Raw genomic sequence first — 24,373 nt, forward strand, 5'->3', positions numbered from 1 at the left:
TGGCAACCCACTTCAGTATTCCTGCCTGGGCAATCCCACGGACAGAGGAGCCTGGCGGGCTACAGTTCATGGGGTCGCAAACAGTTGGACACAACTTAACGGCTAAACAACAACGAAGCAGGTGGTAGACAAGAGGAAGGGCAGGACACTGTGTCAGTGCAGGCAGGTGACTAATCAACCCAAGCCTTCAAGGGCTGTTCTCCTGTGGGCCTGAGCTCAGTATGGTAGGATGAGGAAAACCTAAAGTAGCTGTAATGGTCAAAACCAAGAGCTGGCCCACTGCGTAAGAAAAAGTTCTAGATAAGCTGATGTCCTTACAGAGGTCCTGATTCTGTTTTCTCCTCTGTTCCAAACTATAAACTCATTGGCCATCCTAGGTCATATGGTCTCAAGAGCTCTCTAACTATATGGAGTGGTTTTGCTTGGCAATACTATGAGCAATCTTACAGAATATCTTAGGACAGACCTTTGTGTTAGAGAAAAATCCAAATTTCAGTCAAGTCCCAGTGTTTCCAGCTAAGGCCTCCTCCCACGAAAAGGATGGCACTGAATGATGTGTTTTTAGGAGATACCAATGCAAAGTCGCCTCACGTCTTTGTACGTCTGTTCTTGAAAACCTCTCACACAAAAGCATAAGAATCCAGTACTTCTGTCTCACCAGGGGCTCAGAGAGAGAGTAGTTTGTCCAAGCCAGACTAGCTGTGAAAAGGCGGAGCCAGGATTTGAACCCAAATCTAATGTAAAAGCCAAAGAATGTATATACTTCACCACACCTATAGTTTGCTTTATGTTGTCTAACTTAATCTCAGCCCAATGTAAACAGAGACAGACAGACAGAGAGACAGACGGAGACAGAGTGAGAAATATTTGTAATCATAGTTGCAAGGTACATTTTCTTTAATCTCTTAGAACAGGAAATTATTCTGCTCTCTAATCTAAGGAGATAGAAACCGCGTACATCCAGCTGAACTGAGTGATACCCCAGACTAATGAGTGTTTGCAGGAAATTGTACCAAAATAACACAGTTTGATTAAATATTTTCTTACCGTCCCCCAAATCTTCAAAATACCTAGAATGACAAAGATAGCATATTTTGTTTTGCATCTAGTTTGGGATCTCTCTCAATCCCATTCATGAGCTGTTTAAATGATCCATGGACCACCCTTAAGAATTTATGGCCTAGATCTTCCTCCCTTTCTGTAGAAAACACATTTCTTTTTCTTCCTCTGGAATTGCTGAGCCAGAAAGATAAGCAGACCTCCCAGGGCAGAGGACAGAAACCAAAGATTGGCAGATTCCTTTGTAAAAGCCAGACTATAAATATTTGAGGCTTTGTGGGCCCTCTAGTCTCTTTTATAGCTACTCTGCTGTTAACTCGGGAAAGAGGCCGAAGACATTTTTGTAAAAGGGTAAACCCATTTATGTGTCTGTGGCCCATCAGGCCGTAGTTTGTTTATCAGTGATATAAATATAGTCACAGTGACATTCTAATATACCTAGTATCTTGTGGTACCTTTTTGGTTTATACAATATTGACCAACTTCGGGAATGATTCTGACCTTATATTGGCCTTGGTTGAAATCTCTGCTCAACTATTTACTCAGTCTGTAACCTTAGAAAATGGTCTTCATCTCTCTGAGCCTCAATTTCCTCATCTACAATATGGGAGGTACAGTATACTACCCATCTGATAGATTGTTGAAGGGAAGAAGGGAGATAGCCCTTGGAAGTGGATGCTTAGCTCAGTGCTTGATTTAAAATGAGCCTGCGTAAGCACTGGCCATCCTGAGTGTGGTGTTGGAAACCTCAGGTTAAATAGGGTCACAATCGAGGAGAACCACAAATTCTTACTTTCCTTTCCTGTTAACCTCTGGCTGAACACTACTTGTTTTTAAAAAATGTTTGTTTTCTAATCAGGAATTTGGAAATGCTTTTCCTGACCTATTGTTCCATTAATGTCAACAAAACAAACGTTTCTACAAACTTGGAGAGGTACCTGAGAGAAGTGGCTTGATATCTCTGGTATTTTTCAAGTCTTCTGCAAATGAGAGGTGTGAGGGAGAAATGCAAAGTGCATGAACACAGACCCTGCATTCAGAGGGAGACTTTTATTCATAATCCTTGTTGTAGTTATTAATAGGGCTTCCCCTGTGACTCAGTGGTAAAGAATTCACCTGCCATTACAAGAGATGCAGGAGATGCGGTTTCGATCCCTGGGTTGGGAAGATCCCCTGGAGAAGGAAATGGCAATCTGCTCCAGTGTTCTTGCCTGGGAAATCCCATGGAGAGAGAAGCCTGGCAGGCTACAGTCCATGGGATCGGGAAGAGTCAGACACGACTTAGCAACTAAACAATAGCAGCAACAGCAGTCATTAATAGGGTTTGAGATCCAGCGCCATAACTTATGAATCCTCCATTCCCTTGTGGAGTAAGTATGTGTAAGGTCGCACATCCCGTTAAGACAGTTGGGATGACTGAATCTCAGCGTCCGGGTCACAAGCTGGGAAGGAGGGGTAACCTGGCCACTCAGAGTGACACTGAAAGTTTTGCCTTTGGCTAGTTTATCTTTCTTTCTTCATAAACTGTTCATTGTAAAATGAGAGACTGGACAAACAGCAGGAAAAGATTACGTAGAGAACATAAAGGTCAAAAACAACAATGGGAAATAACAATGGGAAAAGCAGTATAGTCGCAGGATTTCAGTTACTCCAACCACACCCGTTTGCCTGCTACAAATGTTACTACTTCCTACTGCCATCCTTGAACAATGCCCTCATCTTTGCAAGGACGTGTTTTCACAGATTGAATTTGGGTGAAACAGAGCGGCTATGCTAACTGCACAGAGGGAAGGATCAATTCCAATAAATATTACAGTTATATCTATGCTGAAATCAAAGTTATCTTTAAAATCTCCCTGCCCCATGCACTATATAGTTTTGGAGAGAAAACTCAGACATTTTCCTCTATAAAAATTAAATTTTTAAAAAGCCATCACTATCCCTCTGACCTTGGTCCTGCCCTGTGACTAAATATACTTTGGGTGATGTCCATTTAAAATGTTATATTAAAATTCTAGCTTTGTTTGTTAGCTAGTGAGCTGCACTGTGGGGGTAATTGAAGAGACTGATGATTTCACTGGAGCACCCAAATGGCAGTTTGTAAATCTTTTGTTTTGGGTTAGTCATCTTCCAGTAAGAGGATTCCTCCAGTCTCCTCCCTGAGAGTCCAATCCTGGCTGCCAGTGTGCAGAGCTTTGCATGGATACCACAGGGTTAGGAGGATCTACTGTCCAGAAGGCATATTGTCACTTAACCTACTTTGGAGGTACAGCTCCACTGGCCCTAGCTGTATTTGTTGTTTCTGAATGCACAATCTCTGATTCAGTTCTCTAGGGAGTAACATGCATGCGTCCTAGTCGCTTCAGTGTCCGACTCTTTGCGACCCCGCGGACTGTAGCCCACCAGACTCCTCTGTCCATGGGATTCTCCAGGCAAGAATACTGGGGGGGGTTGCCATGCCCTTCTCCAGGGGTCTTCCCCACTCAGGGATCGAACCCAAGTCTCTTACATCTCCTGCATTGGCAAGCAGATTCTTTGCCACTAGCGCCACCTGGGAAGCCTCTAGAGAGTAAACTTCCTGCCTTTTGCTGGGAAGGGAAGGAATAGTGGAATAAGTCACTGGAATGTGCAGGGCCAGGAAGAGGTGGCTAGGGCCATGTGTTTGACCTCACCTCAGCAGTTCCGCATAAAGCGGAGTCTGCTGCTTTCACAGGATGTTGCCCTTGGCTTGGTCTCTAGCTTCACACACTCCCGGTACGTTCTGTCCTCTGGAGAGTTCCTCAAGGAGCCGGCCAGCAGATTTTAAGTGAGATAGTCTTTGCTGGTCCTACTGCAGCTGCTAAGTCACTTCTGTCGTGTCCAACTCTGTGTGACCCCATAGCCGGCAGCCCACCAGGCTCCCCCGTCCCTGGGATTCTCCAGGCAAGAACACTGGAGTGGGTTGCCATTTCCTTCTCCAATGCATGAAAGTGAAAAGTGAAAGTGAAGTCGCTCAGTCGTGTCCGACTCTTAACGACCCCATGGACTGCAGCCTACCAGGCTCCTCCATTCATGGGATTTTCTAGGCAAGAGTACTGGAGTGGGGTGCCATTGCCTTCTCCTTGCTGGTCCTAAGGGGCTGTTAATTTTTTAAATTTGTTTACCTTTGCACATTTTTCTTTATTTTAAAATTACTATTGACATAACATTAAATAGGGGCTATTTCAACAAAAGTTCAACAAGGTCACAATACCCTGGCATATTTCGCTAACAGATTTAACACTTTGTATGAAATTTCCCTAGTGTTCTTACCTTTAAATTAAAAATTAAATGAAAATATGTCACCTAGAAGAGGTACCACATTTGAAGTACAATTGCCCAGAAACTAGATTGTCATCCTATCTCCTTCCTCTTAACTTTAGTCTGTTCCCCTCCCACATTTAACCCACATAAGTTCCGGAATTTTCTTCCCAGATAGCTCCCAAACCCATCTACCTTCATCACTTCCCTGCCACCACCTCCTTGCAGGTGAGGGAACAGAGACTCTAGAAGCAAATTCCTTGGGTCAGAATCCCATTCTTGGTACTTACTACCAGGCTTATCTTGTGCAAGGTGAATTTGTGATGCAGTTACAAGCGACTACAGATATTCCTTCTTGTATCACCTTCAAAACTTCAGTGTTACCACCTGGGGCTCCCCGGGTATTTTGTTTTGCCAGTCTGAGCAGACTAATACACTTATCACTTAAGAAGATTTTAACTTTTCTGAGCCAAACCTCCTTTCCTTACCTGCAATTTGTAGAATATTTATTAATAATTATACCTGCCTTTAAATAAAATTAGCCCTGGCTTCGTACGTGGGAAATGTTTATTTCCAACAAACCTTAGTAAGGAGGCTAGTCTACAGTTATTCTTCTTGTAATGATTTATTTCCATAGACAATATCAATTTTTTTTTAAAAAAGAGGAAGGCTATAAGTGAAGGAAGTAAGGAAAAAGGAAAAAGCTGAGCTAACCTGAGCATGCGTGGTTGTTCCCCCAAAGAATCATCTCTCACCACTTCCTGCTCCTCTGCTTCACATGCAGTTAGTGTATTTTACTTGTGCATAGCTGTGCACAGCCTTCACTGTTTTCCACAGAAGCATGTTTAGTAATTCATAAGGTCTGCAAGTTTTGGAAGAGGCTTTGATGGATGCAATGAACATTTCAAATACAGGTTCATAAATCCATGATTAAAACATGAAAGAAACTGGCAACATTCCTAAGCAGTACTCTTTGTTACTCATTTTTTTTTTTTTAATTTATTAACTTTTAGGTCTGGAGTTCAAACTCTGCCCCACAATGCCAAGGTTCACTACAACTATGCCAATTTCCTGAAGGACCAGGGTCGGAACAGGGAAGCCATCTACCACTACAGAACGGCCCTCAAGTAAGCTGTGGCTGGGTGTCTGTGCTTTTCAGGCCCTTGTTCATTTCACTTACCCCTCCCAGTGTATAGAGGCCTTGTTTCTCTTGACAGTGAACATCTCCTTGGAGGTGGTATAGACCTTGGACTCCAAATCTTTTGGCTCTTTGTTCAAGTCTGTTATAAGTCTACTTTGCTTCTAACTTTTGGTGTTTTCTTATAAAAATTTCCATTGCTACACATTATGTAATGAAGTGACACAGTTAAATACATATATACAGACCTGTAGGAATTGGTTCTCGAAAGTTCATAGGAGTTCATAGGATATTTACTGCAGTGAATTCTTCCCAGTCTAGGCTTCCCATTATCTAAAAGGATTTATATAAAGACTTTTGAGTATAGAAGTAAAATACTCTGATAATTGTATTAAATTTTTAAAAAAGTGAGAATTCACTTGATTACTCTGTTGGGAATATGTTAATAAGGTATGTATATACATACATATATATATATAGTATATTTTTCAGTGTTTTAAAATTTTAAATATGAGCAGCCCTGACACTCTCTTTGTACTCATCTACTAGAAAAGAATATGCCATGCATGGCTTTAGAGATGATTTTACTGTGTGCCTGTTCAGTCATGTCTGAGTCTTTGCAACCCTGTGGACTATAGCCCACCAGGCTCCCCTGTCCATGGAATTTTCCAGGCAAGAATACTGGAGTGGATTGCCATTTCCACCTACAGAAGATTGTCCCAACCCAGGAATCAAAATTGTGTCTCTTACATCTCCTGTGTTGGCAGGCAGATTCTTTACCATTGCACCACCTGGGAAGCCCTGGAGATGATTTTAAGGGGGATTCAAATTTAAGTTCTGCATTACCAGCATCCATCTATATTGCTTTTAGGTACCCAAACTGCAACTCTGATTTTCATGATGGTCTTTCCCATCCCCCCCAAAAAGAAGGTCTGCCCTAAAAGATCTCAGATAATAAATGTGTTTAACCTGGAAGGAGTGGAGACCTGATAACTAAACACAGCCTCAGAATCTCCCCATGTAAGCTCACAGAAGTGTTTTCAAGACGTTTCCATGCATCTACAGTGTGTCCCACATTTGGCTGAATTTTCTGATATAGTTCTACTTTGGGACATGCTCTAAAATATGTATACCAAACAAGGCATACATTTCACTGAAGCACCCTTCTTGGATTGTCTCAACGTTTAGTTCGAAATTATTCTTAAAGCAACTGACCTAATTTTTAAAAGTTACCCTTTTGAATAGTGTTCTACATAAGTATATTTGGTCCTCAAGCAAAGTCTTTTAGACTTTAGGACTTGTTATTTAATATTCAATAAGGGGAAAATGTTAAACTGTTAACATCAAGTTCTTTTTCCCAAAGATTTCAAGAAATATGAGCCCCAGAGGAATAATTGGAACAAAGCTTATTATTGTGAAAAAGAAGTTTTTATTAAGAAATAGAAAGCATTTTGAAAGATTTAATAAGGAATTATATTTTTTTCACTGCAAGCCAGTTTATCCAAATGTTTACACTGCTTATCTCTGGTTAGTGAGATTATGCTTTAATTTCTTTCTTTATTCTTTCCTTTGTGTTCCAGATATTTTATAATGAACATGCATTATTTTTGAATTGAGGAAGTGTCATTTTTTTTTTTAAAAGGCATGTTCTTTCAAGGGACATTCAAGCCAATAAATTATGTTTTGTCCTCAATAATTAATTAATGTGTAATGATTTCAGGTGGCATTCTTAAAAGGAAGAGAAGAGCAATAAGTTTGCCTGAAAAATATTGGTGCAAGGGAAATGTACCCATATCTTTTTAAGTTTGTTTCATTCTAACACACTATTTTCTGTCAAGTTCAAACAATAAAATAAGGCAGATCCTAAGGCACAGCTTGGGGCAAAAGTATAAATTAAGCAGAATTCTCCTGCAGCTGATTTTACAGAATCACAGTACCTGGTTGGGACTTCTGCCTGTTTCCTATGAAACAATAAAGATAAATGTTTGCTTCAACAACTGTGCTTCGGGAAGAAACGTGTCCTCTGAGAAGTGTGGTAAAAACAATTAAAGTTAAAAGTATACTGCATAGTAATTAGTGAAATAATTCATCCTCTCCCCACCAGGCTCACAATACTTTTGATTTAAACTATTATTATTTTTGTGTGAATACCTCTGTGTGAATTTTCAGTGGACGTGGGGGTTTTGTTTTTTTTTTTTTAAGTAAATTGTCACTCTTTATGTTAAAAAAAGGAAAATACTACAACTGTTCATCATTTTGATGATTATTTATCCCCGGTGACTGGAAGACTGTCCTTCCTATAATATACCTCTTTGTGGAGGTTGCAGACTCTGGGGTCCTGCCCTGTCCTGTGTCATGCTACTGCACCTTTGGTGTATCTGATGTTTTCCGTATTTGCACACAGCAAGAAAGAGAATAATGAGGGAAATGCATGATTAAATGTGGTGTTATCTGAATTCAGTCCCCAAAGTTATTCATTCCTATTATAATAACTGTATAGATTCCAAAGATAATGGTGAAATTAGTCATAACGTTTGTATCTGTACCTATATCTTTTTGGCTGGCTTACAGTTCTCAAAATAGCACTATATTAAATTGTTAATTATATATGGCATGAATACTGTGCTTCTTTTAAACTTTATTCTGTTTTTTAAACAATGTAGATGTCCATTAACTTCATTTTGGTGTACCTCTTTTATGACATTTCTGTATTGCAAGGGAAGTCGCCCTTGGATAATGCCGCAGCTGAGGTCATAGATTACGACTCAGATCATCAAAGGAAATTGTCAGAACCATTTCCTTAAGTCCTCCACAAAGACAGGTGTAAGTTTTCCTTTGCTGTTGGGGTGGCTATCATCTTTATTGGGGTGTTATAAAGGTTGGGATTCTGTATACTGGAAAATCAGAATACTGCTGGTGGAGCTGCCATCTTCCTTCAAAACTTTTTGACCATTGAGTTACTCTGAAGAAGGTTCCTACCATTTCACTTCATATGATGGGAGTAGAAAGTCCAGAGACCACCCAGCCATTAAGCTATTCCTGTACAAAACCTCTCATGAAATGACTCCCTTGGTAAGCCCAAAAGTGGCGAGAGTGGCACTTCCCAAATAAAGTGCAGTTAATACTATATGTATAGTTGGCCAGTGGCTTCTTGATTAGTTTAAAAAGCCAGTTTAAAAGTGAAGAAGGCTAATAGAGTTTTGCCAAAAGAATGCACTGGTCATAGCAAACACCCTTTTCCAACAATAGAGAAGACTCTACACATGGACGTCACCAGATGGTCAACACCGAAATCAGATTGATTATATTTTTTGCAGCCAAAGATGGAGAAGCTCTATACAGTCAGCAAAAACAAGACCGGCAACTGACTGTGGCTGGTTCATGAACTCCTTATTGCCAAATTCAAACTTAAAGTGAAGAAAGTAGGGAAAACCAATAGACCATTCAGGTATGACCTAAATCAAATCCCTTATGATTATACAGTGGAAGTGAGAAATAGATTTAAGGGACTATATCTGATAGGCAGAGTGTCTGCAGCAATCAATTCAAAGAAATAGAGGAAAACAACAGAATGGGAATGACTAGAGATCGCTTCAAGAAAATTAGAGATACCAAGGGAACATTTCATGCAAACATGGGCACAATAAAGGACAGAAATGGTATGGACCTAACAGAAGCAGAACATATTAAGAAGAGGTGGCAAGAATCAAGAATACACAGAAGAACTGTACAAAAAAGATCTTCACAACCCAGATAATCACAATGGTGTGATCACTCATCTAGAACCAGACATCCTGGAATGTGAAATCAAGTGGGCCTTAGAAAGCATCACTAAGAACAAAGCTAGTGGAGGTGATGGAATTCCAGTTGAGCTATTTCAAATCCTGAAAGATGATGATGTGAAAGTGCCGCACTCAATATGTCAGCAAATTTGGAAAACTCAGGAGTGGCCACAGGACTGGAAAAGGTCAGTTTTCATTCCAATTCCAAAGAAAGGCAATCCCAAAGAATGCTCAAACTACCACACAATTGCACTTATCTCCCATGCTAGTAAAGTAATGCTCAAAATTCTCCAAGCCAGGCTTCAGCAATACATAAACCATGAACTTCCAGATGTTCAAGCTGGTTTTAGAAAAGGCAGAGGAACCAGAGATAAAATTGCCAACATCTACTGGATCATCGAAATAGCTAGAGAGTTCCAGAAAAACATCTATTTCTGCTTTATTGACTACACCAAAGCCTTTGACTGTGTGGATCACAATAAACTGTGGAAAATTCTGAAATAGATGGGAATACCAGACCACCTGACCTGCCTCTTGAGAAACCTGTATGCAGTTCAGGAAGCAACAGTTAGAACTGGACATGGAACAACAGCCTGGTTCCAAATAGCAAAAGGAGTACATCAAGGCTGTATATTGTCACCCTGCTGATTTATCTTATATGCAGAGTACATCATGAGAAACGCTAGGGTGGAAGAAGCACAAGCTGGAATCAAGACTGCTGGGAGAAATATCAATAACCTCATGTATGCAGATGATACCACCCTTATGGCAAAAAGTGAAGAGGAACTAGTAAGCCTCTTAATGAAAGTGAAAGAGGAGAGTGAAAAAGTTGGCTTAAAGCTCAATATTCAGAAAACTAAGATCATGGCATCTGGTCCTATCACTTCATGGGAGATAGATGGGGAAACAGTGGAAACAGTGTCAGACTTTAATTTTTTGGGCTCCAAAATCACTGCAGGTGGTGATTGCAGCCATGAAACTAAAAGACGCTTACTTCTTGGAAGGAAAGTTATGACCAACCTAGACAGCATATTAAAAAGCAGTGACATTAATTTGTCAACAAAGGTCCATCTAATCAAGGCTATGGTTTTTCCAGTGGTCATGTATGGATGTGAGAGTTGGACTGTGAAGAAAGCTGTGTGCCAAAAAATTGATGCTTTTGAACTTTGGTGTTGGAGAAGACTCTTGAGAGTCCCTTGGACTGCAAAGAAATCCAACCAGTCCATCCTAAAGGAGATCATCCTGGGTGTTCATTGTAAGGACTGATGCTGAAGCTGAAACTCCAATACTTTGGCCCCCTCATGAGAAGAGTTGACTCATCTGAAAAGACCCTGATGCTGGGAGGGATTGGGGGCAGGAGGAGGAGGGGACAACAGAGGATGAGATGGCTGGATGGCATTACTGACTCTATGGACATGAGTTTTAGTAAACTCTGGGAGTTGGTGATGGACATGGAGGCCTGGCCTGCTGCAGTCCATGGGGTCGCAAAGAGTCGAACACGACTGAATGACTGAATTGAACTGAACTGAATGTCAGCAGGAATCACCCCATATTCCTCTGAACATTTGTTCACTTAGATGTCCTCTTCCTTCCAGCCCCTGACAGTAAGCCCCCGCCACACCCCGACTGGCTGGTGCATTCCAGGTAGTTGGATATCAGCCACATTTAAAAAGGCTGTGATCCTCAGCCACCGAGATAGCTATTTTCTTTTCACAGTTATGGTTTCACATGAAATTCACAGACATAGTCTAAGGTATTGCCCTCCTGTAAGTTATGTTGAGTAGGAGATGCATTACTCAGAGGTCCCTCACCTGAGAGACATCTCAAGTGTGTTTGGGTCACACTGGCCCTTTAGAGGGGACTTGTCCACTCCTAATATATCTATTGTTGATTTTTTACGTGGAAAATCTGAAGAGGAGCGTAACTGTTAGTGGGGGGATGTGGTGAAGTCCCTGACCAGGCATAATTAAAAGGAAAGGAACGTGCTTTTAACACTCTTTTACAAAAGAAATAGTCAACTGATATATAATTGGCTAACACATGGGAGAGGAGAAACTAAAATCTTTCTGTCTGGGATTTTTTTAATGCATAAAATAGAGACTTGTCTTAAGAACTGTTTCCACTGCTTTCATTCTCTGTATTCCCTCATATGTAGATAACTAGAAGTCTGAAAAGAGACTCCATGAGATTGTAATAAGTGTATGTGGAAAAAAGGAAATCATAAGACAGTGATTACTGAAGAAAGCCATATCATTAGACTGTAGTCTATGTCTAATTAACCCACTGTTCATTGATGTCCTGAGTCTGTCAATAAGATTATTATAATTCCTTTGAAAAGTGTTGTCTATAAAACTGGTAGAGTTTGAATATTTTTTAAAAATCAGGATTTAATGATTACTTAAAAGTCCTTCTTTACCCAGGCTATTTTTGAATGAGCATTTAAAATAACTTCCATGACTACAGGTGGCATTAACCACCAGCTGCAATGTATTTCTGGAAAGAATAAAAATTGTGATACCATTTGTTAACCTAGTTTAACAAGTGGAGATGGATTCTTCTGCTGGTGTGTCATTTTCATTTATAAAAGTCTAAATATGCTTTCCAGTAGCACAATTGAAATTATTTTTATTCTTTTTTGTTGAAATTATATTCTCACCACATGCATTTTGTGTTCATTAAGTCTAGCAATTTTATTCATTAAATCTAAGACATTATACATTTCCTTTAGAAAACTAGAATTTTAGTCATATTGTGATCATACTTATGGACTATATTTCAGCATGAATGTTCTATAATTTATATTCAAAATCATTTGCTCTCTTTTTTTCTGCCTTCAACCACCATGTCACTTCAAAACCTCACTGTAGTTCCCCAGGAACTGCTTCCCCAGGAAGCAGAATCCAAGACAGAGATTAACAAACAGGAAGATCATTGATGCTGGTCGGAGAAACAAAATGGGCAGAGGGAGAAGCTGAGATGCAGTGTACCTCCAGGGGATCAGAGGAGCCCTTAAGGTGCTCCGGAGCTGGGCGTCCTCAGAGTTGTCATGAAAGGAATGGAACATTTATACCCTCTTATCAACCAATCACTGGTGCCAGGCAGAGAGAGTAGCAATGCCCAGAGAAGAACTCAGCTGAGTGTCAGGTGCCTCAGACACTTGATGGTGTAAGACAGCATATACTACACCAGCTTAATTTATGATGTCTTACACAAGAATATATGACAGTTTGAACAGGATATTCATCTAGTCAAAGGTGTGGTTTTTCCAGGAGTCATGTATGAATGTGAGAGTTGGACTATAAAGAAAGCTGAGCACCAAAGAATTGATGCTTTTGAACTGTGGTGTTGGAGAATACTCTTGAGAGTCCCTTGAATTGCAAGGATATCCAACCAGTCCATCCTAAAGGAGATCAGTCCTGAATATTCATTGGAAGGACTGATGCTGCAGCTGAAAGTCCAATACTTTGGCCACCTGATGAGAAGAGCTGACGCATTAGAAAAGACCCTGAGGCTAGGAAAGATTGAAGGCGGGAGGAGAATAGGACGTCAGAGGATGAGATGGCTGGATGGCACCACCGACTCAATGGACATGAGTTTGGGTAGGCTCTGGGAGTTGGTGATGGACAGGGAGGCCTGGCATGCTCTAGTCCATGGAATCACAAAGAGTCAGACACAACTGAGCAACTGAACTGAACTGAACTGACCAGAATATCATTTAGATTTTCTGTTAAAATGAGAATAGTGGTGTTACCTACTTCATAGTGTTAGTCGCTCAGTCATGTCCGACTCTTTGCAACCCCATGGACTGCAGCCTGCCAGGCTCCTCTGTCCTTGGGATTCTCCAGGCAAGAATACTGAAGTGGGTTGCCAGTTACTTCTCCAACCTAACTCATAGGGCTGGAATATTAGAAGATAATTCACAAACGAGGTGTAAAACAATGTCTAAATACCTGGCCATGATAAACTCAGTAAATGTTATTAATACATCCTGAGTCAGACCCCTTCTCTCTGCCTCCACTGCCCGTCTTCTCTCACCTAGATTGCTTCAGTGTTCTCTGGTCTCCCTATTTTCACTTCTCCCTTCTGCCCTCCTGCCGTCTGTTCTCAACCCAGCAGCTCAGGGGAGTTCATAATAGTCCTGTGCTCAGAACATTCTGCTTGCTTCCTTCAAGAATCAAGGGCCCTGCAAGTGGTCTCCATGTCATGCACTGCGTGACCTCTGCCACTCAGACCTCACCTCCTATTGCACCTATCGCTGTCAGCTCCAGGAACACTGGACAGCAGTTGCCATATTCCTATATCAGTTGAAAAAAAAAAAAAAATACATGACCTAAAAGTAGAGTATTATGTTTTATTTGACAGATGAGACTGAGGACTTAAGCCTAGGACACAGCATCTCAGATAACTCTGAGAGACTACTCTGAAGAAGCAAATGGGAGTTGAGGATATATAAGTTTTTGCAACAAAGACCAGGTAGTTGGCGCAACAAAAGATTACTGTTTATTAAAGAAAATCAGATATCTTAAGGAACTTAGTGTTTTTTAATGTAGGGGAAGATGCAAGAGTCTGGGTTCACTGAAAATCATTCCTTTGATGTGCACCTCAGCTATCTGGGGTCAGTGTCATGTGCTGTCTCATCCTGAGTCTCCCCAGGGTGCACCATCAGAGGTGGCTGCAGCTGCTGACTGCAGGATGATAGGCATCTAGTTTCTATCCTGAGTCCCCTGGGGCTCACCATCTGGGCAACTGTAATGTGATGATATGATGGCTGCAACATTGTTTGTTTGCTGATATGGCGGTCAGTATTTTTTCATTCACATCCACTACAGGAACTCTGCATTTGTCCTTTTTTCTTCCCAAGACACTTTCCTCCTTCTCTAAATGGCTGTCTCCCTCCCTTCAGGGTGCCTTAGGTAGTCTCATCTTGTCCGTGAGTCTATCCCTGGTCTCCCGGCCAATCCCAGCATACCCTATTCTGCTTCACTTCATTTTCCTCCACTGCAGGTTTCAAGCTCTAATACACTTATACACTTTTAACACCCCTAGATATTGTCACCTTGCTTATTTAACTTATATGCAGAGTACATCATGAGAAATCTTGGGCTGGAGGAAGCACAGGCTGGAATCAAGATTGCCAGGAGAAATATCAATAACATCAGATATGCAGATGACACCACCCTTATGGCAGAAAGTGAAGAAGAACTAAAGAGCCTCTTGATGAAGGTGAAAGAGGACAGTGAAAAAGTTGGCTTAAAGCTCAACCTTCAGAAAACTAAGATCATGGCATCCAGTCCCATCACTTCATGGCAAATAGATGGGGAAACAGTGGAAACAGTGGTTGACTTAATTTTTCTGGGCTCCAAAATCACTGCACATGGTGACTGTAGTCATGAAATTAAAAGACACTTACTCCTTGGAAGGAAAGTTATGACCAACCTAGACAGCATATTAAAAAGCAGTGACATTAATTTGTCAACAAAGGTCCGTCTAGTTAAGGCTATGGTTTTTCCAGTGGTCATGTACGGATGTGAGAATTGGACTATAAGGACAGCTGAGCACAGAAGAATTGATGCTTTTGAACTGTGGTGTTGGGAGAAGACTCTTGAGAGTCCCTTTGACTGCAAGGAGATCCAACCAGTCCATCCTAAAGGAGATCAGTCCTGGGTGTTCATTGGAAGGACTGATGCTGAAGCTGAAACTCCAATACTTTGGCCACCTGATGCGAAGAGCTGATCATTTGAAAAGACCCTGATGCTGGGAAAGACTGAGGGCAGGAGGAGAAGGGGATGACAGAGGATGAGATGGTTGGATGGCGTCACCAACTCAATGGACATGGGCTTGGGTGAACTCCGGGAGTTGGTGATGGACAGGGAGGCCTGGTGTGCTGCAGTTCATGGGGTTGCAAAGAGTTGGACACGACTGAGCGACTGAACTGAACTGAGCTGCCGCCCATTATATGCCAGTGTGTGTGTGTCCGCTCAGTCACTCAGTCATGTCTGACTCTTTGCAACCTCATGATCTGTAGCCCACCAGGCTCCTCTGTCCATGGAATTTTCAGGCAAGAATATTGGAGTGGGTTGCCACTTTCTACTCCAGGGGATCTTCCCAACCCAGGGATTGAACCGTTGTCTCTTGTGTTTCTTGCATTGGCAGGCAGATTCTTTACCATTAGCACCACTTGGGATACCCCATTATATGCCAGTGGTGGCCCCCAATTCCTAAGGTGAATCTTCAGGATATACCCTCCTTTCCCTCCCCACCCCTCATGACCTCCTAGGCTGGCACTATTAACTGTAAACATGGACACACTCCTCCTGCCCACCACTGTCTTTTTTTTTTTTCCCTGTCAGTCTAACATTCAGAGTGCTACACATGCTGTGAAGTGTTATGACAAGAAGGATTCTACGAGTACACTGATCTGTCATATAGGACTTTGAGTCTCCTTATAACCTTGGGTGTAGCTCTTAAAATTGTGCGTGCCTGGAATTCCACTTGATGTTGAGCGTGTCAGAAAGGTTTGGAGGAAATTACCCCGGTGCCTGTGGGAATCATTTGTTTCAGATGACGAAAGATTGACAGACTCTGTTGGAGTGAGTGCTTGACAAGGAACAATCCTACTTTCTTAAAATGGAGTGGGCCAAGTGTCCTTCACATCTGAAAACCCATGATGTGGGCGAAACAGATGGATATGAGAAGACTTAAGTATTCACTGGGTTAGTGGTGAAGAAATAATGGATGTTATTTTGACTGATGGGAGCAAGTCAGATGCCTTTGACAGCAGTGAGAAGAATGATTTTTTGGAGGATGAGAAATATACATGAAAGAAGAGTGGCAGTTTCAGCCTGGCATGGGTTCCTTAGGGCTGTGACCAGGCACACCCAGCCAGAGGTTCTGCAGCCAACTCCAAAGCATCAGATGTGTGGAATGTACCAGGGATGACGGTAGACATCTCATACCCACCATCCTTTTTGGTCACACAGGTTAATATGTTATGGACCTTATTGTTACAGAGAGAGCAACTAAAGCACAGGCATGAGTTTAAAATCACCCAGCAAGAAAGTTCCCCTAGGCTTCTGACTCCCAAGTGCAGTTATTTTTCCACTCCACCAAAATAATTTCCTATTCTTCTGCCACAGAAAACCAAAGTTCACCATGGTCACCCCAAGCCCTTGAGAAAAGTTAAATGACATTGACTACTTTCTATTTAGAAGAGCAGAGAAGTATTTAGTTCAATGCATTTCCTGGCCTCCTGAGGAAAATTCCCGGGAATCAGGAAATTTCAATCACTTAAAATGAGTCATTTCCTGAGGGCATGGTTTTACTCTAAATTGTCTGGAAAAGTCAGAAGGGCGGAGTCCTGCTGCATCCTGACTGGAGGTCATCCATTGTGAGAGGTCAGATCATTTAGTTGGCTCCTCACTGCAGAGAGTGTCTTGTTTCCCTAAACTTGCACTTGAGGTTTTTATTTCCCCAAGGCTGTCTAATGAATGGGAAGAAGTACAGAACCAAAAGAAAGTGGCAAGACTTACTTCTGGGTGTCAATGGTGATTTCAGACAATTAAAGAAACAGACTGGTAGATTGATCAATGTCATTCTGGCACAATTTAATGACGTGATGATTCATATTTTATAGCATGAAGGAACCAGGCACTTGAGAAATGCCAGGAACTAATGTGACTAAAAATATGCTGCTGCTGTGGACTTCTGAAATAAAGCTTACTTTGGGTACTTTTTAGTTCAGTGAACTTTAGGTCTCATGATTGAATTTTTCCCCAGTCATGTTTTTCTTTCAGGTCCTTTTTTTTTTTCCCCTCTAGAGGAAATAGAAAATAAACATCTGACCTTAGCATACTTAACCTCAAATAAATTAATGTGTGGAATGAAAATCAGACAAATAAATCAGGGTGTGTATATTCAAAAAGGAAATTGCAAATTGGAGCACATGATACAGTCTTGGTTGAACGATGAATTGCCTGTTTACTGTTTCTCAAACAGTAAAAAAGGAACATCATTCTTAACTTTTGAACAGAGTGTACAAAATTTGAAGTAAATGAGTAAGTAAAATATAAAACTAAACTAGAATCATGTGAATCTTATCTTCATGGATCTTTGAAGTGAAGTGAAGTTGCTCAGTCGTGTCTGACTCTTTGGAACCCCATGGACTGTAGTGTACCAGGCTCCTCCGTCCATGGGATTTTCCAGGCAAGAATACTGGAGTGGGTTGCCAGTTCCTTCTCCAGGGGATCTTCCCGACCCACGGATCGAACCTGGGTCTCCTACATTGCAGGCAGATGCTTTACCAGCTGAGCCCCCAGGGAAGCCCAGCCAACAGGGAAGCCCTGGATCTTGATTAAAGCTTGAGACCAGTAGATCCGTGAGCATGTATCTGTGCCTTATATCACACAGTAAACCACAATGTTAGTCGTTCAGTCTTGTCCAACTCTTTGTGACCCCATGGACTGTAGCCCACCAGGCTTCTCTGTCCATGGAATTTTCCAGACAAGAATACTGGAGTGGATTGCCATTCCCTTCTCCAGGGGATCTTCCTGACCCAGAGTCTCCTGCATTGCAGGCAGATTCTTTACCATCTGAGCCACTAGGGAAGCCCCACTGCCTTGCATACTTACTTAATATTGTTGGTTCCAAATAACTTCCCATAATACTGTGCTTTGCAGAGATAACATGAGTATTTTGTCTGGCAGGAGACAAGTTTTCCCAGGGAAGGAGAACCTCAGCCACGTTTCCTGAGTATTGACTTTATTTTGCTTCTGTCACCGAGTAGTTCCTATATAAGATCATAGCTGAATGAAATGGCCCAAGGATACAAGGAAAAATTCTTCTAAGTGGAAGCTCTAATTGGTAGCAGTATATTTCTTTACTGAAGGTTGAGTGACTCATGGATTGTTTGGGAAAATAAATAGATTTACTGAAATTATCTGACTTTCAACACTTAACACGACGGCTTCAGAGATATTTCTTTTTTTAAGAAAGTCATTTATTTTTTCTTTAATTTCCCCACCCTCCCTTTCCACAACTGTAAAACAGTACAATAATTCTACTTGAAGAATTAGAATGAAGTTAGATAGTGTATGAGAAAGCACTCTAAAATGTAAAGTACCATTAATACATGCTCAGTGTCTGGGGCCCATTTTCTTCTCTTCCTGCTTTCTTTTGCCACTTAGGCAGCTGCTACCTCAGTTGTTAATATATTGTTGATGTTCATTCTTCAGAGATAAGATGACTGGGAATGAAAGGGAATAATAATAGTGTCCTTAACTACCTGCTTTATTAATTCTGCTTAAGGAAAGGCTACCAGATAAAAAGTAAGAAGCCCTTCAATGCTCAAATGGATGTGTCCTTATCAGGAATGTAAATCAGCCAATATTTGAAAAGATTTTCTCTTCAGCTCGTAGAATTGTATTTCTATATCTAGATTTCTTTTTTAAAGAGAAAGAATACACTTCCTTATCCTAGTGGCTGGTCACACTGGTTTTTTTAAAAATGTGTTTGAAAAGAAAATCACCACTCTCCTCCAGTTCAGTGGAACTTTTGTAGAGATTGTTTAGCGGGGGAAGGGAATAATCAATATCAATATTGTAAAACATACCTGTAGTCGTCAAAGTCAAGGCACACTTCATGTATTCTGACAACTGATGTAGCTATATAGACAGCTCTTAAATTACTCATCTTTCCAGTAGAAAATTCCTCTTCTGTAGACCTCAGGATTGAATTAGACCTGAGTTCATTTAAACCCAAGTTAATTTAAAAAGTAAACACACCAAATAAGTTTTGTCCTTGCATAGATCTTCTGTAAACAAGAGCAGAGTTTTAAGAAAATGTGTTTTAAGAAAATGTCTACATATATATAAACATCAAAATTAAAAGTGACTTTTTTTCCTTGGCCCTCTTGAAGAATTATTTTTATGAAATTCAGCTTTGTTTCATAAATAATGCAATGCTTGCTCGTGATTAGGCGAGCCTAACCAGCTCAGAGAAAGAGGCTATTGCTAGCAGACCCTTACTACTACCAGGAATAAACAATATCACACATTTTCGAGGTGGAGTTCTGTGAGTGGTAACAGGGTCAATGTGCTAAGTTGTTTTAATCATGTCGGACTCCTTTCGACCGTATGGACTGTAACCCGCCAGGATTCTCTGTCATTGGGATTCCTCAGGCAAGAATACTGGAATGGTTACCATTTCCTTCTCCAAATGATCTTCCTGACCCAGGGATCAAACCTGAGTCTCCAGTGGCTCCTGCGTTAGATTCAGTAAATCACTGTAAATGCCAGCAATCCCCTTCCTGGACAGGTTAGGACTTTGTTACAGCAGAGCTGCTTTGCACTTGTGGCTGACCACGAAGCCCTGCCCTAAGCTTCTTGGAGCACAAGACGTGCAGAAGAGTTTTTTCCCCTCATGGTATTTATATTTGTTTCTCTTTTACTTTCCTTCTCACTGCTTCTGTTTTAGAGAGTTCAGTGTAGGCTTATGTTCTGTTTCTGGTTTGAAAAAACAGAGAGAGAAAAAGAAACATTCTTGTAGCCAGTAATCTTTGAAAGTGCATGCAGCTGCTTAAATGGCAGTGAGTCAGTGATAAAGTCAAAAAAGGTGGACTTAGAACGTCAGGAGAGGTTGTTGTGTGACAGGGAACCCATGTAGAAGCTCTTAGTGAATTTAGACTGTCCTTTCCCGGATTTGGGTTTTCCTGGTGGCTCAGAAGTAAAGAATCCACCTGCCAATGCAGGAGATGCAAGGGACTCGAGTTCTATCCCTGGGTTGGGAATATCCCCTGGTAAAGGGAACGGCAACCTGCTCCAGTATTCTGGAAATCCCATGGACAGAGGAGCCTGGTGCGCTCCAGTCCATGGGGTCGCAAAAGAGTCAGACACGACTGAGCAACTAAACAACTTCCTAAAATTTGTGTTTTCATCTCAGATATTTATTTTGAGGCCTCCAAAACCTAGAGAAATAAGAAAAAGACCAAGTTTTAAGAAATGACCTCTTCTGAGAAGGCAGAGGTTCCTAGGACCTTCTGTTGCTGTTTGTTATCAGAGAAACAATTACAACTGTTTCATCATGTTCATTGGACCCATCCCCACCTTAAATTTTTAGGACATCAGAGAGCTTTGCTCAGCATCCCAAAAAAAATTTTTTTTTCCATTGGAAGAATGTAAGTCCTGGCTCTGATGTGCTCTCCATGACCATTCCCAAAGTAATTTTTAGACATAGCTTCCCAGGAGGCTGTTTGGGGCATGGAATGAGTAGTCAGGCATGAGAGCACCTTCTCTTGGCTCTGATGTCCTATAGAGGCACTTCAGAGACCTCCAAGAGCTTGCATCTCTGTGGAGACCCCCTAGGAAGTGTGAGGCTGGGAGTTAGGGGATTGGTACCAGGTACCTGTAGATTGTCTTTGCTAATTAAAGGTAAACAGTGTGTGTGTGTGTGTGTGTTTTCTCTTCCCAACTTCCTCTCGTAATGTATGTCTCCCAGCAGCCTCCAAAGCCGTTGTGAAAAATTAGGGTTTTCAAGCCTTGGGAAGGTGTAACATTCATCTAAATTGATTCTATCCTTTGTCAGTCAAGAGGAGCACTACCCGGTGAGTCTTCCTGAAAGCACTGAGGGATGCTTATAGCTGAGCTTTAAGGAAGTAGGGAAGGGAGGATTACATGGTGAATAAACTCTGGGTTATGCAAAGGTTTTTTTTAAAAGAACTATGCAGCTTGTCTTCCTTGGCCTTTTAATAGGTACCCCTATTAAAAGGTACCCCTCTGTCCCCAGATTATATTGATCTTCTTAGAAGGTATGGAACAGGCTGGGAGAGGGGAAGCATGACTTTTGATCATCAGGAGATTTGACAGGTACAGATCCTGTTTTTATTACGTGGGCTTTATCTTGACTTTCCTACATTAAAAGCCAGCTCCACAGGCTTATGCAAAGTCCTGTGGGTGACAGAGACAGGGCGACCTCTTTGACGGCTAAATACGCCCGCTCTGAGCACAGCAGAAACAATTCAGCAGTGGCTGAAGAAGCAGTGCTGATTTGCCTTCCTTATAGTTTTGAGCTAAGGAAGGAAATTGATTCTCTTCCTTTCTTAATCAGCATAAATTTGGTTTGCTGATCAGGTACATGCAGTCCTTTACATTTGCTTCTGAATATTAGGATTGCTATTTTCACTTCATTGTGCATTTTTAAATTTTTAAATATTTGTCAGGATTTTCATTCCCAGACCCTATCAGGGCAGGTGGTGCCAAATTACAGTGGGGGGGGGAATGAGATAAAATGGTAAAAGAGTCAAGACAGAGAGCCATTTGAAGGAGGAAGATTATTTTTGTGGGGAGATGTTTGTATCACCTTCTCAATAATGGTGGTGTCACTGATGCTTCAAATATTCAAATATATTCATGAAGATCCCTCAGCCAAGGAATTGTCAGCATCTTGTGTTAATAGTGGGCATTATCCAGGCAGCTGGTCAGCAGTCCCCTAGACCAGAAGCAATGAGGATTTTCTATCAAAGGAAGTTGAAAGTAACTGTAGGCTCCAAGCTAAGCATCTTACCCTGATTGATCGGCATACTCTTTATTTTTGCAGTCTTTGGGGGTAATTTACTTATACCACTGAATGTCAAATATGTGCTTTCCTGCCATCTTTACATGCTATAGCTGCACAGTTGATCGTTAAGATTTGACATAGAGGGACTTCCCTAGTGGTTCAGTGGTTAAGAATCCACATGCCAATGAAGGGACACAGGTTCAATCCCTGGCCCAGGAAGATTCCACTTGCTATGGGTCACCTAAGCCCAGGCGCCACAACTACTGAGACCTGTGCTCTAGAATTCATGCTCCTTAACAAGAGAAGCCACCTCAATGAGAAGCCTGCACACGGCAACTAGAGAGTAACCCCTGCTCGCGGCAACTAGAGAAAGCTTATGCACGGCAACAAAGACTCAGCATAGTCATAAAGAAATTAAAAAAAGATTTCACATAGACATACTGTAAAATAAAGGAGGAATTCAGTGTTTCATTTTGGTTCTGGCATACCTGGGGTGGGGAGGGGTGAAGAAAAAGTAAATCATAACCAATGTAGAAGTCTTTGAACAATCATGGATTAATACTTCTAATTTTTCAGGTTGTATCCACGCCACGCAAGTGCCCTGAACAACCTTGGAACCCTGACTAGAGACACGGCAGAGGCAAAGATGTACTATCAGAGGGCTCTCCAGCTAAACCCGCAACATAATCGGGCTCTTTTCAATCTCGGGAATCTCCTTAAGTAAGTAGAACAGGTACCTTTGATCAGAAGACCTTGTAATGTCAAGAAATCCTTTCCTCTTCGGCACTCATTTGATTTTGCTGTTGTCTTCTCTTCCTAGGGCAGAATAGGTTTTTCAAGCTTTGGGAGGATGTAATATTCATCTGAATTAATTCTGTCCTTTATCAGTCAAAAGGGTATTTCCCAATGTCTCTCTGAAAGTATTAGTTCTGGGAGATGTTCCTAGATTGCCTGTAGAGGGTTATGAATACAGAAGGGTTGCATAGTCAAATAAACTCAGGAAATGCTGAGCTAAGCAAAGATAGCTCCTTTGTTGCAAGCATCTTTAACATGCTAAATGCTCTGTGAATATTCAAGAAGGGAATACGGAATATAGCACTTTCCGTAGTCAATCATTTTTAATAGGTGTTACCCAGGTGTTTCATGAACATACCTTAGGGAAAGTGCTGGTCTAGGATAAGCAGTGTACTCTAAAGGTGCAGCCAAAAGGCATAGCCACAGTTTGTGTCCAGTTTGTGGTATAGATAAGAAGCAAAGTGGAGCTTCCTTGGTGGCTCAGTGGTAAAGAATCTGCCTGCCAATGCAGGAGACACAGGTTCAATCCCTGGGTTGAGAAGATCCCCTGGAGAAGGAATGGTAACCCACTCCAGTATTCTTACATGGAAATCCCATGGACAGAGGAGTGTGGCATGCTACAGTCCATGAGACAGCAAAGAGTCAGACAAACTAAGGAAGTGATCATGCAAGAAGCAAAGCGAGCCTAGCTTGGAATTAGTAATGGTAACTCTTACTCTCGGAAGGCCTTCCCGGTGTAATCATTGGTGTTCACTTTTCACTCACTGCCCTGGAAAAGGTTAATAGTGCAATCAGTCTCCCTGAAGACAAAGGAGTACTTTTGTATCTTGTATTTTTGTTAATGTAAAGTCTAGGTATGTTGATGATGGTGTTGACAATGGTAGTTAAGGCAGTAGTCATAGTGGAAGTGGTGATGGCTATGGCATTTAACTTTTACATATTAAAAACAGGTTTAAAATACCAGAAATGGAAATAAAGGGTAAAAATGATTAGAGTCAGTGTTGGTGATGCATTAGCTGTGCTTCTTAGGTTACTGACAATTCATACACTTCCTGAATTGGTTTCTATGTCTCTGAACCTCTGGAGAGCACACTTGGTACTTATAGGGCCACTGGTTTGCTGTCTTATTAAATCTTTTCCTTGCCAAGATTGGCTTAGTTGCCATGGTACCTCAGTGGAGGCATCTTCTTCACTTTTCTTTTTACTCCTTGAATTTTCCACATGCACAGAGACACTAGTTCTCTTCCTTAGTGGGTTCATTTGTTAAGTCAGGTTTTTACTTAATCCCATTTGAACAGAAGCATTGTGTAAAGAATAGGTGACATCCCAAGTCTGAAGTTTTGTTTAAGAATGGCTTTATCCATGTAATGAGATAGTAAATCAAGAGAGTACTGCACAAAAATTAATAATGCAAGGAAACTACATATAAAATGAAAAAAATAAAAGTATAAGTCAGCAAAAACTAAATGAGCTTAATTTTAAAAATTAGATAGTTTAGGTAATTCCCTGGTTGCCCAGTGGTTAGGGTTCCACGCTTCCACTGCAGGGGGCATGGATTTGATCCCTGGTTGGGGAAGTAAGGTCCTGCAGGCTGTATGGTCCAAAAAGAATTAGAAATCTTGTTAAAATTCTGTATAAATTGAAAGTGATGAGAAACAACTAAGAATGAAGAAGTACACACTGACAGAAAAGCTTTTTAGTACCAGTATGTTCTCTTTAATAAATAACATGAAATCAAAAGATGTGGGGAAAATGTGTCAGTTATGTAGGT

The 24,373-nt window shown here is 41.2% G+C and overlaps 1 protein-coding gene across 2 annotated transcripts in view; it reads left to right on the forward strand.

Annotated features, from left to right (window-relative positions):
- Nucleotides 1-24,373, forward strand: part of TMTC1 (transmembrane O-mannosyltransferase targeting cadherins 1) — a 294,332-nt gene that overhangs the window by 206,859 nt on the left and 63,100 nt on the right. Inside the window, exons 11-12 of one of the 2 annotated variants that reach the window (XM_065939883.1) lie at nt 5,352-5,465; nt 22,384-22,527. In XM_065939883.1, coding sequence (XP_065795955.1) covers nt 5,352-5,465; nt 22,384-22,527 — 258 coding nt within the window. The remainder of the gene's footprint in view (nt 1-5,351; nt 5,466-22,383; nt 22,528-24,373) is intronic. The other variant, XM_065939889.1, reaches the window with a different exon arrangement.

The sequence above is a fragment of the Muntiacus reevesi genome, chromosome 1 (assembly GCF_963930625.1).
Source record: "Muntiacus reevesi chromosome 1, mMunRee1.1, whole genome shotgun sequence".
Lineage (NCBI taxonomy): Eukaryota > Metazoa > Chordata > Mammalia > Artiodactyla > Cervidae > Muntiacus > Muntiacus reevesi.